This window comes from Mustelus asterias, chromosome 5 (genome assembly GCF_964213995.1).
Source record: "Mustelus asterias chromosome 5, sMusAst1.hap1.1, whole genome shotgun sequence".
Taxonomy (NCBI): domain Eukaryota; kingdom Metazoa; phylum Chordata; class Chondrichthyes; order Carcharhiniformes; family Triakidae; genus Mustelus; species Mustelus asterias.
The window spans coordinates 31232408-31249402 of NC_135805.1; the positions used below are offsets into that span (position 1 = coordinate 31232408).

Genomic DNA, 16995 nt, shown 5'->3' on the forward strand with positions numbered 1-16995 from the left:
GCCATCGTGCCGCCCCACTCAGGAAAGGGGCTTCAGAAGCAAAAAGGTTGAGAACCCCTGTTTTAAAATACTTTAGTAACTCTGGTGACTTCATAAATACACACAATTTGTCAAAAATATATAGACTTATCTTCCCCATCCACCCCATTTGAGGAAGGGCTTGGGGAGGTAGATTTTATGTTTCTAAAATGAGTGTTTTTGGAAAATATTTCAACACTAAGCTCATGATTAATGCAAATAAATGTAAAGCAAACAATTAAATACATTAACAATGATGTGTTTGTAATGCAGTCCTATGGAATTTATTCCTTCCTTGGGGGCGACAGTATCAAAAAATTCTAAGTGGTGAGCAAATGTGAACACTTGAAAGAAGCGCATCATTTTTTGGGCAAGCTTCCAGATGCTATCTTGTGGCACTTAGAAGAAAATGAGACAAAGTGTGATTCCCGTCAGTAAGGGGAGTGGACAAAGTTTATTCACGCCAGGAAGCCGGCTGCAAACTGCTGGAGGGTGCAATTGCGCATGTACCATGATCTCCCAGTGCATTGTGTACAAGAGTACAGAGTACAATGGGAGATTGTCACACTCTCCAACCCCCCACCACCACCCCCCCCCCCCCCACGCCCCAGCAGCACTACTGATCGAGCTGGTCTGCTCCGAAAGGATATAACTGCTAGACTGGGTCTGCAGCAGGTGGTGAAGGAATCAACAAGAGAAAAAAACATACTTGATCTCATCCTTACCAATCTGGTGGCTGCAGATTCATCTGTCCATAAGCAGTATTGGTAAGAGTCACCACCACACAGTCCTGATGGAGATGAATTCCCACCTTCACATTGAGAATGTTTATAATCATTTCCACTTACTTAGTTAAATTTTCAGGATATTTAAATGGGTAGAATTATTGCAGCTTGTTAATTTACGGCAGAGGCTGTTAGGTGATTAATGCAAGTGTGGGGGGGCCCTAATTCACCTCCTCAGGCCCCACCCCTGGGCACTGTCTGGTGCCCGGAGGGCCCTGTCAGTGTGCTAGGCTGCAGTGACAGGATGCCTGGTGGGCAGTGCCAGTGTGTCAGGCTTGCACTGCTCAAGGGGTACTGCCCCCTTCCCGCCACCTCTTACCTCTGGGGGGGAGGGGGGTGCGCAATGGCCTCCTGTCCCACCAGCAAGGCCATCATGTCAGGTCCCGATTGCTGGAGTCCATCTGTGATCTCCACTGGTGTAGACCTTCAACGGCGAGGTCTGAAACATAAGTGGGCCTGAACATTACCGTCCCAGGCTCGCTAAATAGATTTAAGTAGGGTAATGAATATTGTAATCAGCTTCATGCCGTTCCTTGGCACGAGCCTATCATGTCATAAATAATGGCCTGGGAAGATTGCAACCCGCCCCCAGACACCGGTTGCGATTCCCGTTATAGGTCTCCCGTTGACATTTCCCACCCCACTACACTACCCGGCCAGCGTAGCGGGGCACGAAAATCGCACTCATAGGCCAGAATTTTACCAGCCCACCCGCCACAGGAATTGGAGCGGGCAAGGGACGGACAATGGAAAGGTCTGTTGACCACAGGCGGGATTTTACGCTTTCAGGACGAGTGAGGCCATAAAATCCCACCCATTGTATCTGTTTATGGATATTTTCTATGTTCTGGAGTATGCTTGTTGGATAATATAATCATGAAATATATAGTTACTTGCGCAGTAATTGAAATTGAGTATAAACTCAACATTTGTTTACTCATTCGGATTTGCAAGTTTTTATTAGTAAGGCATACTTCATTGTAATGTTTATGAAATCATTTTGTAGGTGACTAAATTGGAGCACAGCTCAGAGGAAAGTGATGCAAGTGATGAAGATGATGAGGAGAACATTGAGGATATATTAGCAGATGAATTTAGTGCGGAGGAGGAAGAGGAAGATGAAGAGGATGAAGAAGAAAATGATGCCATTGACCGGATGAGAACTGAAATTATAGAAAAATATGAAGCAGATCAAGAGAGAATATTCGCATTTCGGGTACATATATACTGCTGACATAGTGGGCGGGATTTTCCAGCCGCGCGCACCCCAAAACCACAAATTCCCACCCGAGCTCAATGGATCTTTAATGGTCCACTGAATTTTCTGTCCCACCCGCTGCGATTCCTGTGGCGAGTGGGACTGGAAATTTCTGGCCTTAGTGTTTTCATTCCTTATCCTAATGAGGCAATTTTCAGCTAAACATCTGTCTTTTAAATTCACCATTCAACAATTATAACTGAGAACTATGATGAAAACATTGCTGAAAAAAAACACATTGTTGAAGCTTTTCATCTTGCACTTGTCAGGACAACTTTTTAAAAATTCATTTATGGGATATGGACGCCGTTGGCTGGGCCATCATTTGTTGTGCACCCTCATTGCCTTTGATGAGCTGCCTTCATGAAACATTGCAGTCCCTGAGGCGTAGGTACACCCACAGTGCTGTTAGGGGGGGATTTCCAGGGTGAGTTCTAATAACCATATGAAGTGAATCTTTAAATTCTTCCAAAAGAATGACCCCTCTAAGGGTTTTGTATGTTCCCTTTACCTTCAATGCTCATATCCAAAGGTAACAATTGCCCTGCTTTACCCTCTCGAATTCAATATAGGACTGTCCAGGCTTTTTTTCTTACATTTCAAAATTTCCATCTGTATGCCTCAGGAACCAACTCGTATGCACCTAGGGTAGCTTTCTTTACTACATTACACTCTTCTACAGTTACTTCTTCTGGCAAAGATGCATATGCCTCATTAGTCCTTACTACTAGTCTACTTGAAAAGTAAAGTCCAATTCCATTTGGCCATTTCATTTGTTTAGCTACCTTTTCAAAAGAAATGAAGAATGTTTCCACATCCTTTTCCTCAAATTTTGGAAGAGTTTGTATAAATTTAAACATTTCCCCACTGTGTTCTTGTCTAGAAATATGTCCTCCCTCACCTTCCTTCCTCTGAGGTCCCTTTTTTAGCTGCAAACATTTAAAGCTGGAATTCTTAGTCTCTCTCCTTTTCTATTTCTTCCTTTGCTAAATTCTCCATTTCCAATTCAAAGTTTTCATTTACATTTCTCTTAGAAATGCTCTCTCTTTTTCCTTTTCTTTTCATGACAGGAACACAAAATGACAGAAAGTTCAATTACCTTAGCAGCGGGGATGAGATTATTAAATTGTTTTATGCACTACAGAGCTGCACTCTTATGGACCAATGGGCACTTGCCACCCTGGCAAGATCACTTTTCAGACCATTGTGTTCCGACGAGTAAGCCTCCTGCTGCCATCTCTTGCAAATAGGTCTTTCCTCAACAACCTGGAGATATTCACCAAGGAGACATTGCTGAAGCATGGGGCTAGAGCTTGCTGTTTTCTCAAACTTTTTTCTCCTAAAGTCTTGGCATGGTGAATGAATGGCTGCCCAAGTGCTTTTTAAATATGATACCCAGACATGATAGTGGAGCGTGCAACTTCTTGCCTGCACACCATAAGACCATGGAAAATGCCCGGCTGCATAAATAATAAATAAATAATTGGGGTGGCACGATAGCACAGTGACTAGCACTGCTGCCTCACAGCGCCAGGGAACCGAGTTCAGTTCCAGCCCCGGGTCACTGTCTGTGTGCAGTTTGCACATTCTCCCCGTGCCTGCGTGGGTTTCCTCCGAATACTCCGGTTTCCTCCCACATTCTGAAAGACGTGCTGGTTAGGTGCATTGACCTGAACAGGCACCAGACTGTGGTGACTAGGGAAATTTCACAGTAACTTCATTACAGTGTTAATGTAAGCCTTACTTGTGACTAATAAATAAACTTTAATGAAGAGAGTAGTGCACAATTTGACATGTCTGCTACCCCCCTGTGCCCCCCCCCCCACCACCACCCCCCCCCCCCCCCACCCACCCACTCCAATCACAGAACTTAGGACTAGAGAAGATTCCACCCATTGAGCAGGATTCTATGACCTTGCCTGTCCTGAAACCGTAAAATCCCACCCGAGGTCAACAGACCTTCCCATGCTCCGTCCCTCGCCTGCTGCAATTTCCGTGGCAGGCGGGCTTGTAAAATTCCGCCTGTAGTTCCAAATCAGGATGCTGTTCTTGTTTGACTTGGAGGGAAACGTTCGGTGAAGTTGTTCCCATGTATCTGTTACCCTTGTCCTCGGTGATAGAAGTTGTGCGTTTATAAGGTGTTGTCATAGACAGATGGATTAAAATGATTCAATTCACAGAACAGATACACATGAGTTTGAATTACTTTATTTTACAGTCAAATATCAAATTGTACCAAAGTTGGAGCATAATTAGTTTATGATCAATTTGAAATTTCACAAATATATTATTCAGTTTTGATTACACCCAGGTAAATAATCTCACTCAGTTTGCTTAATATTAACAGGAGCAACTCAAAGAAAGTTTAATGTCATGCATCGTAATAGATGGAAAACGCAAACCTCATATTGTCCAGTACAAGTTGAATAAGAAAGTGGAACCTTTCGTGAAAAATCGTGCTAGCATGTTTGAAAAATGTTTCCCAGTGAATTTAAAACTGGTTCGCAAGTTACTGAGGAATTCCTATAAACTGTTGAGTAGTTTTGGCCTCTGGGATGTTGTTGAGGTAAGTGGACAATGCATCATGCTTCTATGTAATATATCTAATGAATAATTTTTCAAAAACTTAAAAGGAAGAAAGTGCAGATTAATAGTAACAATTAAAAGATTGAGCTACATCTTTAGACTTATTTATGGAACATTTGTATTGCAAAGAAATCATTTTACACTATATATTATCTTAACAGTGGTGCTAAATGTCAACTTGCAAATTTACAGTTGTCTCATTAACTAGCTAGCAATTCCTTATAACTATCACAGTTACATTTTAGAAATTTTATTAATTGCAACATTTTACATATATGGGACAGTACATCAATTTTCTTATCATAGTGCTTAGATTTTAGAATGTTATAGCGGGAAGGAATTTGCAAGATATTGGTCAGGCATTTTAGCTCCGCAGAAAGGATAAGCACAGAGGTGGGCAGGTGTGGAAATTTGCCTCCTATTTGGCATGATTTGCAATTCCATTCATAGGAACATAGCAAGAGTAGGCCATTCGGCCATTTAGTATGATCATGGCTGATCATCCAACTCAATAGCCTGATCCCACCTTCCCCTTTTACCTTTTGAACCCTTTCACCCTAGAGCTATATCTAACTCCTTGAAAACATACAATGTTTTAGCCTTAATTGCTTCCTGTGGTAGCAAATTCCACAGGCATATCACTTACTACTCTCTGGGTGAATTCATAAAAAGGTTGATGATTTGAAGGCACAAATTGATGTAAATAGGTATGATTTAATTGCTATTACAGAGACGTGGCGACAGGGTGACAAAGATTGGGAACTGAATATACAAGGATATTTGGCACTTAGGAGGGATAGGCAAAAAGGAAAAGAAGGTGGGGTAACACTCTTAAGGTCCAAGATCCATACACTAATACTAGATCAAAATACATTAGTATTAGATTGAAGGATCTAGATGTTGAATCAGTTTGGTTGAAGCTGAGAAACAGCAAACAGCAGCAAACATTGCTGGGAGTTGTTTATAGGTCAATAAACAGTAGTGGTAGTTTTAGGCATGGTATAAATCAGGAAATTGAAGATGCACGTAACATAGGTAATATAGTAATAAAGTTGACATCTTGACTGGATTATACTAATAAGCGCTAATGCTGTGGAGGCTGAATTCCTGAATATAGGTTTCTGGAGTAGTATTTTGAAGAAGGGATTGGACTATTTTAGATTCAATATTATGTAATGAAAAGGGGCTAATTAATAACCTTGATGTAAAGGAGCTTTTAAGTAAGAGTGAACTTTACATGATAGAATTTCATATTAAGTTTGAATGTGATATGATTCACTCTGAAACTAGGGTCTTAAATCTGACCAAGGAAAATCCAGAAGGTATGAGTGGGAAAATATGTTATAAGATTTGATGGTGGACAGGCCTAATGGCTAATATTTAAAGACTTACAGCATGGTCTACTACAGGTATACATTCCTCTAACATACAACACACCGACAGGAAAGGTAAATCAACCATGGCTAATAAAATAGGTTAAAGATTGTATTAGTTCAAAGAAGGTGGTTTATAAGGATGTCAGAAAAGTGGTAAACAAAGAACAAAGAAAATTACAGCACAGGAACAGGCTTGGCCCTCCAAGCCTACACCAACCATGCTGCCCAACTTAACTAAAACCCCCTACCCTTCCGGGGACCATATCCCTCTATTCCCATCCTATTCATGTACTTGTCAAGACGTCCCTTAAAAGTCACTACCGTATCCGCTTCCACTACCTCCCCCGGCAACAAGTTCCAGGCACCCACTACTCTCTGTGTAAAAAATCTGCCTCGTACATCTCCTTTAAACCTTGCCCCTCGCACCCTTAAACCTATGCCCCCTAGTAATTGACTCTTCCACCCTGGGAAAAAGCTTCTGACTATCCACTTGGTCCATGCCTCTCATAATCTTGTAGACTTCTATCAGGTCTCCCCTCAATCTCCGTCGTTCCAGTGAGAACAAACCAAGTTTCTCCAACCTCTCCTCATAACTAATGCCCTCCATACCAGGCAACATCCTGGTAAATCTTTTCTGTACCCTCTCCAAAGCCTCCACATCCTTCTGGTGGTGTGGCGACCAGAATTGAACACTGTATTCCAAGTGTGGCCTAACTAAGGTTCTATAAAGCTGCAACATGACTTGCCAATTGTTAAACTCAATACCCCGGCTGATGAAGGCAAGCATGCCATATGCCTTCTTCACTGCATTCTTGACTACCTTCTCCACCTGCATTGCCACTTTCAGTGACCTGTGTACCTGTACACCCGGATCCCTTTGCCTATCAAAGGCAAACCTGAGGATTGGGACCAATTTAGAATGCAACAAAAGATTATCAAGAAACTGATAAAGAAAGGGAAAGAGAATATTCAAACAGAAAAGCAGACAGAAAAAAGAAAACTACAGGCCAGTTAGCTTAACATCTGTTAGAGAAAAGATGTTTGAAGCAATTATTAAACTAAGGCACTTGGGAAAATAAGGCAATCAAGCAAAAAATAGTTTTGTGAAAGGGAAAATCACATTGAACCAATTTATTGGAGCTCTTTGAAGACATAACATATGCTGTGGATAAAGGGAACTGTCTGCCAAGGGCATCACAGGCCATAGGGTGCTGAACACTGCTGACTCCTCCACCTCTGATGTGCATCCTGGGGGTGCACCTAGACATAGTTGTAGGCCATGTATAGTTAAGAAGTTGTCAGGTCACCAAGAGGGCATGGGTGAAGGCATGCATTAGTTAGGGTTTTTATAATTGCCAATTTACAGATTCACTAATAAATGTCATTGCACCCCACAGCTGTGACTAATATGTCTTTGATATGTCTCCCACAGGGATGACCACACCCCGACCATACGTATAAAGGCTCAGAGCATTGTTCAGTGCGAGAGAGGCCCTTTGGCCCACCAATTCTGTGACCCCCCGCCCAGTTCCCAGCACTTGTGCCAGACCCCTGACCACTATACTCCAAGCGTTCATCCGGAAATACCGCTGGGTCACTTGGTCACTGGCACCCATCGCTGACATGGGACTCACCAGCGTGAGGTCCTTTACTCCAGTCCCTGCCAGCTCCCCAAGCAGTCCCAGCAGTGGGGGGCATATAGTCCTTGGATGGCATTGCAGCATCCACTGGACCCTAGAACCGGACCCCCAACACCACCACCTCACCCTGGGGCATTGAGCCACACGGTGATGCCCCCGACCCTCACTCAGATGTGGGCTTGGGCACCAGTGTGCAGTCAGAGAACAGGTAGGCTTGTGTTGCATCAGGACAGCATCACAGCTTGCTGCACAGTGAGTCACCATCACCCTCTGCTTGGACCAGTAACTCACTAACATGGCCAACCCAGACACATCACCCTGGTGTAATGTCAATCCGACCCGTGGCAGGGGGTGTGGACAAGGGGTTGTGGAGTGAAGCCTATTGGGGGTTGGAGCTGTGGGACACCACGTTTCCTAGTCAGAAAACCTTGCGACGATGAGGACTTGCCCCGCATCCTGCCCTGCTGGACCCTTGCAGCTGCTTCTCATTCATCCTCTGGCTCCTCCTTAGCCTCCATATCCTCCTAACCCTCCCCAGGGGCGTCTGCCTGGTCCCCCTTCTCCTCCTCCTCCATGATGTCTCCTTGCTGCTGTGCCAGGTTGTAGAGCGCACAGCAAACCACCATGATGTGGGAGACCCTCTGGAGGCTGTACTGCAGGGCTCTGCCAGAGTGGTCCAGGCAGTGGAACTGCATCTTCAGGAGCCCGATGCACTGCTTGATGATGGACCGGGTGGCAGCGTGGGCCTCATTGTAGTAGGTCGTCATCTCGGTCTCGGGCCTCCACACTGGCATCATCAGCCATGACCGCAGCATATAACCCTTGTCCCCCAGGAACCATCTCGGCAGCCTCGGGTGGTCCTCAAAGACCCGGGGGATGTCCGAGCTACACAGGATGCAGCTGTTGTGAATGCTGTCTGGATGGCATGCACACACGTGCATGATGTTCAGAAAGTGGTCACACACAATCTGAACTTTAAATGAGTGGAACCCATTCCGATTGAAGGGAATCATAGGGAACCCGCAGGGTGACGGGCGCCCTGTAAATAGCCCCCTGCACATGGGGTATCCCAGTGATGGCAGTGAAGCCTGCAATCCAAGCGGCAGGGTGGCACAGTGACCATAGCGTTAGGGACCCGGGTTCGATTCCCAGCTTGGGTCACTCTGTGCGGAGTCTGCACATTCTCCCCGTGTCTGCATGGGTTTCCTCCGGGTGATCCAGTTTCCTCCCACGTTCCGAAAGACATGCTGGTTGGGTGCATTGACCATGCTAAATTCTCCCTTAGTGTACCAGAACAGACGCCGAGTGTGGCGACTAGGGGATTTTCACAGTAACTTCATTGCAGTGTTAATGTAAGCCTACTTGTGACACTAATAAATAAACTTTAAGTTATCTTGTTGGGCTCAGCCCATGTCAAAGTGGATGTAGTTGGCTGCCCGGTTTTACAGGGCATCCATCATCTCACAGATGCGCTTGTGTGCAAACGACTAGGAGATGCTGCAGATGTCTCCACTGGAGGCCTGGAAAGACCTGGTGGCATAGAAGCTGTGGGCACCGTGACCTTCATTGCCAAAGGGAGCAGGTATCCTCCTGCCCCATGAGGTGCCAGATCCACAAACACCTGGCACAGGTGCTGCACTGTCTCCCAACTGAGCTGGAGTCTGCGGTAGCACACGGCATCCTGCAGCCCATCAAAGGACATGCGCGTCCTATAGACCCTGGGTCCCCATCTCTGGCATCCTCTGCCCACTACCCCCTTCCCTGAGGTGGTACAGGTAAGTGAGCCCAGACGATAGCATCTGGGACTCGTTAATAACATTCAAATGATGTCATTAAAAGGGCACAAAGCTGAGTTCACTGGTAAAACAGCCGGTTTGATCGGGGGAGGCAAGGAACCGGGCGTGAACCTGATTTTAGCCTCCTGCTTGATCATACCGCCTCGCCGAAAGTCAGGCAGGATGAGGTCATAAGATCATGACCAGAGTCTTTGAATATCTTTTGTGCAGAGATAGATAGACTCTTGATAAACAAGGGAGTGAAAGATTGTGAGGGGTGGGTAGGAATGTGGATTTGAGGTTACAATCCAATCAGCAATGATCTTATCACATGGCAGAGCAGGCTCGAGAGGCCAAGTGGCCTATTCATGCATCTAATATGAACGTTCAGATGTTTGAATTGATACAAGTTAGTGAGAAACTTAAAGGCAGACTGTAAAAGCTTCTTTATATCTGTGAAAATGTAATGATCATTTTTGATAACATTGGGCCCATTACAGTCGAAGACAGGAGAATTTATAGTGGAAACGTAAGTTGCAGAAGAACTGAACAATTATTTTGTGTCTGTCTTCACAGAAATCTCCCAGTAATACGAGGCAATCAAGGGAATTGTGAAACTGAGGCTTTGAAGTAAATTATTAGTAAGAGGTAGTACTAGAAAAATTAACTGGATTGAAGGTTGATAAGTTCCTTGACCAGATAAGCTACATCCCAGAGTGGAAAACAGATAGAGGATACATCGGTGTTTATCTTTCAAAATTCTATAGATTCTGGAACAGTTCCTGCAGACTGGAAGTAGCAAATGTAATCCCATTATTTAAGAAGTGGGGAGAGGGAGAATGAAGAACCACAGACCTATTAGTTTGATTTCAGTCGTAGAGAAAATGTTAGAATCTATTATAAAGGATGTGAACAAAATTTGTCTAACTTACAGAATACAAAGGCTCAAGGATACCTGTGGCAGACATTTTTCATATGAAAACAACTTTTGCTGCAAATATTGTGTAGGTAGAATTAGTCCAGTTTTAAAATGTTTTTGCTTTTTTTTAGTTAAGCAACGGAACTGCAATTCAACCCATCCGTGATATGCAGCAAAATGTCTTCCCCGTTATACACCACAAGTATGTTTATTACTTTGTTAGCAAGGAGAACAGAGACAAATTCATCGAAAATCCTTTCAAGTATATTTGCCAGCTTAAACCCAGACCTGTTGTGCCCATCAAGATTGCCATTGTCGGACCACCAAAGTCTGGAAAGAGTACTGGTAGGTAAAGTCAAAGCATGTTCAGTAAGCAATCTTCTTTAGATAGCCACATTTTGGAGTCCACAAACTAGATGATCTCCAAGAGAATCTTCTAATGGCTCACCAAACTCACAATGTTGTGCCAGCCTTCTTAAGGTTGCCACAAACTGAGCAATGCTTTGCCTTCCACTGGATTCCATCGGTGGAACCTGAACCATTCCATGATGATCATTGGCTTTGGACAGTAATGCTCTTCAAGGATCTTCGTTAAGTCATTGTAAGTTTTAGTTCCTTGTTTTGCTGGGTGAACCAAGTCTGGACCAAATTATAGGTTGTACTTCCTATTATACCGAGAAAAGCTGGTATCAGCAACTTGTTTACAAGTTTATTTGCTCGTACAAAGAACTGAAGATGCTTGGCGTACGGATTTCATGATTCACTTTCTTCATTGATAGGACCCATGGATCCTATTTGACCTGCCATTTCTCTTGCTGGCGCTAGCAAATTAATACTGCTCAGTATATACATATTTTTACTGTTTTCCCAGTACACCCCTATTATTTTGCCATTGCGACCGTTGACTTGATATATTTTCTTTTTAAATGACTCCAACTGTACCGCAGAATATCCCTTTTCAAATATGCCAGATACTGCCTGGACTCTTCTCTGATCAGGAAAAATAACCTTCTATGAAACTCTTTTTTAAAAACCACACCGTGAGCTGCCACCATTTTTTTTCTTACTTAGCCTTCCTTCACTCCCACTTTAACCTTTAATCCTATGTCACTTCTCCCCAATATCCTTCTAATCTTCAAAGTGTGAGGACCCACAATTTTTTTTTCTTCTACTTAGGATCTTTCCTTGATGTTCTCGATTAAACAAAATCCCGACTTATTGCCAATTTTGTTTTTGTAATGACCTTTGTTAAGAGATGTAGGTTTTGAACAGAAAGAAAACAGATATAGTTTGCACATGTAGATTCAAACTAACATATTTATTCTCTGACCTCTTGTCTGTACAGAGTGCAAACTGAAACTAAAAGCAGGAGCCTCTGAAACACCCTAGTGACATCACCATCAAATCATGTGACCTGCTCTTAAAGCAATCATGCAACTACTTAAATATATATCACAGTACCCCTCCCAGTCAACCACTTACCTTTGGACATTCCCTCCTCCATTTTCCCTTTTAACATCCCCTTTATGACGGTTACTGCCATAAAAAGGGGGAGTGGCTTATTTATCTGCACCCCAGTTTACCCCATGCTGATTCTGCCGAGGACATGCTGCACTGCTCCTGTTTTACCGAGCCTGAGCGAGAAATGTTGGGTAAGCCAAGAGATTTGGAATCTGTGTGGGCAAGTCTGTCACGAATGGCAATTTAATGGAGACTGCCACTCTGGAATTTACAGGCAATTATTTTTAACTACTTAAATAAACTGTACTTGAGGAAAAATCAGCAATGAGCATGCTTTGCAATGTTTGGCTACTTCAAGGTAGTGGTCAACTTGGCATGATTCTTCTTGAATACAGTTGTTGTCTGTCTTACAGTGGCCAGGAGATTTGCCAGTGAGTTTGGACTTCAACGCATTTCAGCAGGAGAAGCTGTACGCACAATTCTGACCACTCAGAAGAAGACTGAGCTGGCTATTCACATTAATAAACATCTCAAAAAGGGTTTGATAGTGCCAGATGTATTTGTCATAAAATGCCTAGAAGTGGTTTTGATGGATGTTATATGCAACACAAGAGGGTATGGTTCAGTTATTTTTAAGTTCTATTTATCTACCTGAAAAACCTTACTTCTGGTTGCCACATTTTTGTGCCAACTTTTGCATTGGAAATAAAAAGCCCCGGGTTACTGTGTAATTACAGCCTGTGGCATTAGGCAGGCTGTCTTAACTTTTTTTCAAAGGTCGAGAAATTGGATCATGTTTTTCATCATACTAAAATTCCAAAGTGGCAGGTAGGAAATGTGACAAATTGCAGTTGAGGACAAATAAGAGGTATCCTTTACCCCTGTCTGAGTAGAAATAGGTAGAGAAGAGATATAGTGCCTTTCACAAACACCAGACCTCCCAAAGTTCTTACAGCCAATGAAGTACTTTTGAAACCATAGAACCTAGAAGCAGGATTAGGCCATTCGGCCCTTCGAGCCTGTTCTGCCATTTATTTTGATCATGTCTGATCATCAAATTCAATATCCTGATACCCCCCTTTTCCCCCATAATCCCTTGGTTTCTTTAGCCCCAAGAGCTATATCTAATTTCTCCTTGAAATCAGACAACGTTTTGACCTCAACTACATTCTGTGGTAGTGAATTCCACACATTCACCACCCACTGGGTGAAGAAATTTCTCCTCACCTCTGTTCTAAAAGGTTTACCCCTTATCCTCAAACTATGACCCCTAGTTCTGGACTCCCCCCACCATTGGGAACATTCTTTCTGAATCTATCCTATCTAGAATTCCTGTTTAAACTTTATGCATTTCTATGAGATCCCCTCTCCCTCTTCTGAACTCCAGTGAATATAATCCTAAACGACTTAATCTCTCCTCATATGACAGACCTGCCATCCCAGGAATTGGCCTGGTAAACCTTCATTATACTCCCTCTATAACAAGGAGAGGCAATTTTTTCACACAGAGGGTGGTGAGTGTCTGGAACAAGCTGCCAGAGGTAATAGTAGAGGCGGGTACAATTTTGTATTTTAAAAAGCATTTAGACAGTTGCATGGGTAAGATGGGTATAGAGAGATATGGGCCAAATGCGGGCAATTGGGACTAGCCTAGGAGTTTAAAAAAAAGGGCGGCATGGACAAGTTGGGCTGAAGGGCCTGTTTCCATGCTGTAAACCTCTATGACTCTATCCTTCCTCAGATTAGGACACCAAAACTGTACTCAGTACACCCAATGTGGCCTCACCAATGCCCTATACAATTGCAGCGAAACATCCCTATCCCTATACTCAAATCCTCTCGCTATGAAGGCCAACATACTATTCGCCTTCTTTACTGCCTGTTGGATGTGCATGTTTACTTTCAGCAACTGATGCACAAGGACTCCACGGTCTCGTTGAGTAGCCACCTCTCTCAATTTACACCCATTCAAGTAACAATCTGATTTCCTATTATTGCTACCAAAGTGGATAACCTTTCATTTATTCACATTATACTGCATCTGCCGTGCAGATGCCCACACACTCAGCCTGTCAAAATCATGTTGAAGCATCTCTGCACCCTCCTCACAGCTCACCCTCCCAACCGACTTTGTATCATCTACAAATTTGGAGATAATACATTCAGTTCCCTCTTCCAAATCATTAATATATAATGTGAACAGTTGGGGTCCTAGCACAGATTGATCCCTGTGGAACCCCACTAGTCACTGACTGCCAATCAGAAAAAGACCCATTTATGCCAACTCTATGCTTCCAATCTGCTAACCAGCTTTCTATCCATCTCAATACGTTACCTGCAATCTCATGTGCTTTAACTTTACATAGTAGTCTGTTACGTGAGACCTTGTCAAAAGCCTTCAGAAAGTCTAAATAAACCACATCCACTGGTTCTCCTCAGTCAACTCTATGAGTTACATCCTCAAAATATTCCAATAGACTTGCCAAGCATGATTTCCCTTTTGAAAATCCATGCTGATTCCAAATGCCAAGTTATGAAATCCTTGGTAATAAAGTCCAGCAACTTTCCCAGTACCAACGTTAGGCTCACTGATCTGTAGTTCCCTGTTTTCTCTCTACCTGCCGTTTTGAATAGCGGGCTTACGTTAGCTACTCTCCAATCTGTAGGAACTATTCCAGAGTCCAAAGAATTTTGGAAAATAACTACCAATGGATCTATTACCTCCAGGGCCACTTCCTTAAGTACTCTGGGATGAAGGTTATCTGGACCCCGGAATTTATCCATCTTAAATCCCATCAATTTCTCCAAAACCATTTCTCTACTAATGCTGATTTCCTTCAGCTCCTCGCTAAAACATGTTTCTCCCAGCACTTCTCGTACATTATTCATGTCTTCCTTTGTGAAGACTGAGGGAAAGTACAAATTTAATTCCTTGGCCATTTCTTTATTCCCCGTTATAAATTCTCCCATTTCTGACTCTAAGGGACCTACATTTGACAAGTTTTTGTCAATCTTTTTCTCTTTACATATCTATAGAAACTTTTACAGTCAGTTTTTATGTTCCCCTTAGCTTATTTTCATACTGTATTTTTATTTCTTAATCAATCTCTTGGTCCTCCTTTGCTGAATTTTAAACTGCTCCCAATCCTCAAGCCTATTGCTTCTGTTGCCAACTTAAATGCTTCTTCCTTGAATCTGATACTATCTCTAATTTCCCTTGTAAGCCATGGTTTGGCCACAATTCCCTTACCACTCTTGCGCCGAAGAGGAATATACCTAGGGGTTCACCTATTCGTTCGTTAAATGCCTGCCATTGCCAGTCCACTGTCTTTCCTTTCAATAATGTTTCCCAGTCCATCATGGCCAATTCATGCCTCATACCATCATAGTTACCTTTATTGAGATTCAGGACCCTGTCTCAGAATCAACTACATCATTATCCACCTTGACAAAGAATTTTACCATATTATGGTTACCATATTAAGGTTCTATCACGACTAGATTGCTAACTAATTCTTTCTCATTGCACAACACCCAGTCCAAGATGGCCTGCTCCCTTGTTGGTTCTTCAATGTATTGCTCCAGAAAACCATCCCGTGTGCACGCCAGAAATTCCTCCTCGATTGTACTGTGACTAATTTGACTCTCCCAATCTATATGCAGAGTAAAGTCACCCATAATCATAGATGTTACTTTCACACATGCATCCCTGATTTCCTGTCTAATGCTTTTCCCAACATTACCACTACAGTTTGGTGGTCTGTATATCACCCTTGCCAATGTTTTTTTGATCCTTGTTGATTCTTAACTCTATGCATTCTCCACATAACTCTACAGATTCCTCTATGCTAATATCTTTCCTCAATGCCATATCAATATCGTCTTTAATCAACAGATGGGAGACTTTATTTTCCGAAATATCGATTGGAATATCCCTAGGGTAAGGGGGTTGGATGGGGAGGAGTTTGTTAGGTGTGTTCAGGAAGGTTTCCTGACACAGCATGTGGATAAGCCTACAAGAGGAGAGGCTGTACTCGATCTGGTACTGACTAATGAGCCTGGACAGGTGTCGGATCTCTCAGTGGGAGAGCATCTTGGAGAGCATCTTGGGGATAGTGATCATAACTCTATCTCCTTTACGCTAGCATTGGAAAGAGATAGGATCAGGCAAGCTAGGAAAGTGCTTATCTGGAGTAAGGGGAAATATGAAGCCATCAGGCGAGAGATTAGAGGTGTTGATTGGAAGGTGGTATTCTCGAGGAAAAGCACCGAAGTAAGGTGGCAGATTTTCAAGGAATGTTTGTTCCGATGAGACAGGGAGATTTTGGTAGGTTACGGGAACCGTGGTGCACGAAAGCTGTGCTGAACCTAGTCAAAAAGAAAAGGAAAGCGTACAAAAGGTTCAGAGAGCTAGGTGATGGTAGGGATCTAGATGAGTATACGGTTTGTAGGAAGGGACTTAAGAAGGAAATTAGGAGAGCCAGAAGGGGTCACGAAAAGGACTTGGCAGGTAAGATTAAGGAGAACCCTAAGGCGTTCTATAAATATGTCAAGAGTAAAAGGATGAGATGTGAAGGTATAGGACCTATAAAAGGTGAAGGTGAGAAAGTCTGTACAGAACCGGAAGAAATAGCAGAGGTGCTTAACGAATACTTTACCTCGGTATTCATGGTGGAAAAAGACCTGGGTGGTTGTACTACAGGATTGCGGCGGACTGAAAAGATTGAATTTGTGGACAGTAAGAAAGAGGATGTGTTGGAAATTTTGAATAGCATCAGGATAGATAAGTCGCTGGGACCGAATGGGATGTACCCCAGGTTACTGAGGGAGGCAAGGGAAGAGATTGTGGAGCCTCTGACGATGATCTTTGCGTCGTTGATGGAGACGAGAGAGGTTCCGGAGGATTGGAGGATTGCGGATGTGGTTCCTATATTCAAGAAAGGGAATAGGGATAGCCCAGGAAATTACCGACTGGTGAGTCTAACCTCAGTGGTTGGTAAGTTGATGGAGAAGATCCTGAGGGACAGGATTTATGAACATTTAGAGAGGCTTAATATGCTCAAAAGTAGTCAGCATGGCTTTGTCAAAGGCAAATCGTGCCTTACGAGCCTGGTGGAGTTCTTTGAAAATGTGGCTAAACACATTGACGAAGGAAAAGCGGTAGATGTGGTTTATAT

The 16995-nt window shown here is 43.2% G+C and overlaps 1 protein-coding gene across 1 annotated transcript in view; it reads left to right on the plus strand.

Annotated features, from left to right (window-relative positions):
- ak9 (adenylate kinase 9) overlaps nt 1-16995 on the plus strand; it is a 370082-nt gene that overhangs the window by 286939 nt on the left and 66148 nt on the right. Inside the window, exons 33-36 of the mRNA XM_078213534.1 lie at nt 1810-2019; nt 4409-4627; nt 10489-10702; nt 12232-12433. Coding sequence (XP_078069660.1) covers nt 1810-2019; nt 4409-4627; nt 10489-10702; nt 12232-12433 — 845 coding nt within the window. The remainder of the gene's footprint in view (nt 1-1809; nt 2020-4408; nt 4628-10488; nt 10703-12231; nt 12434-16995) is intronic.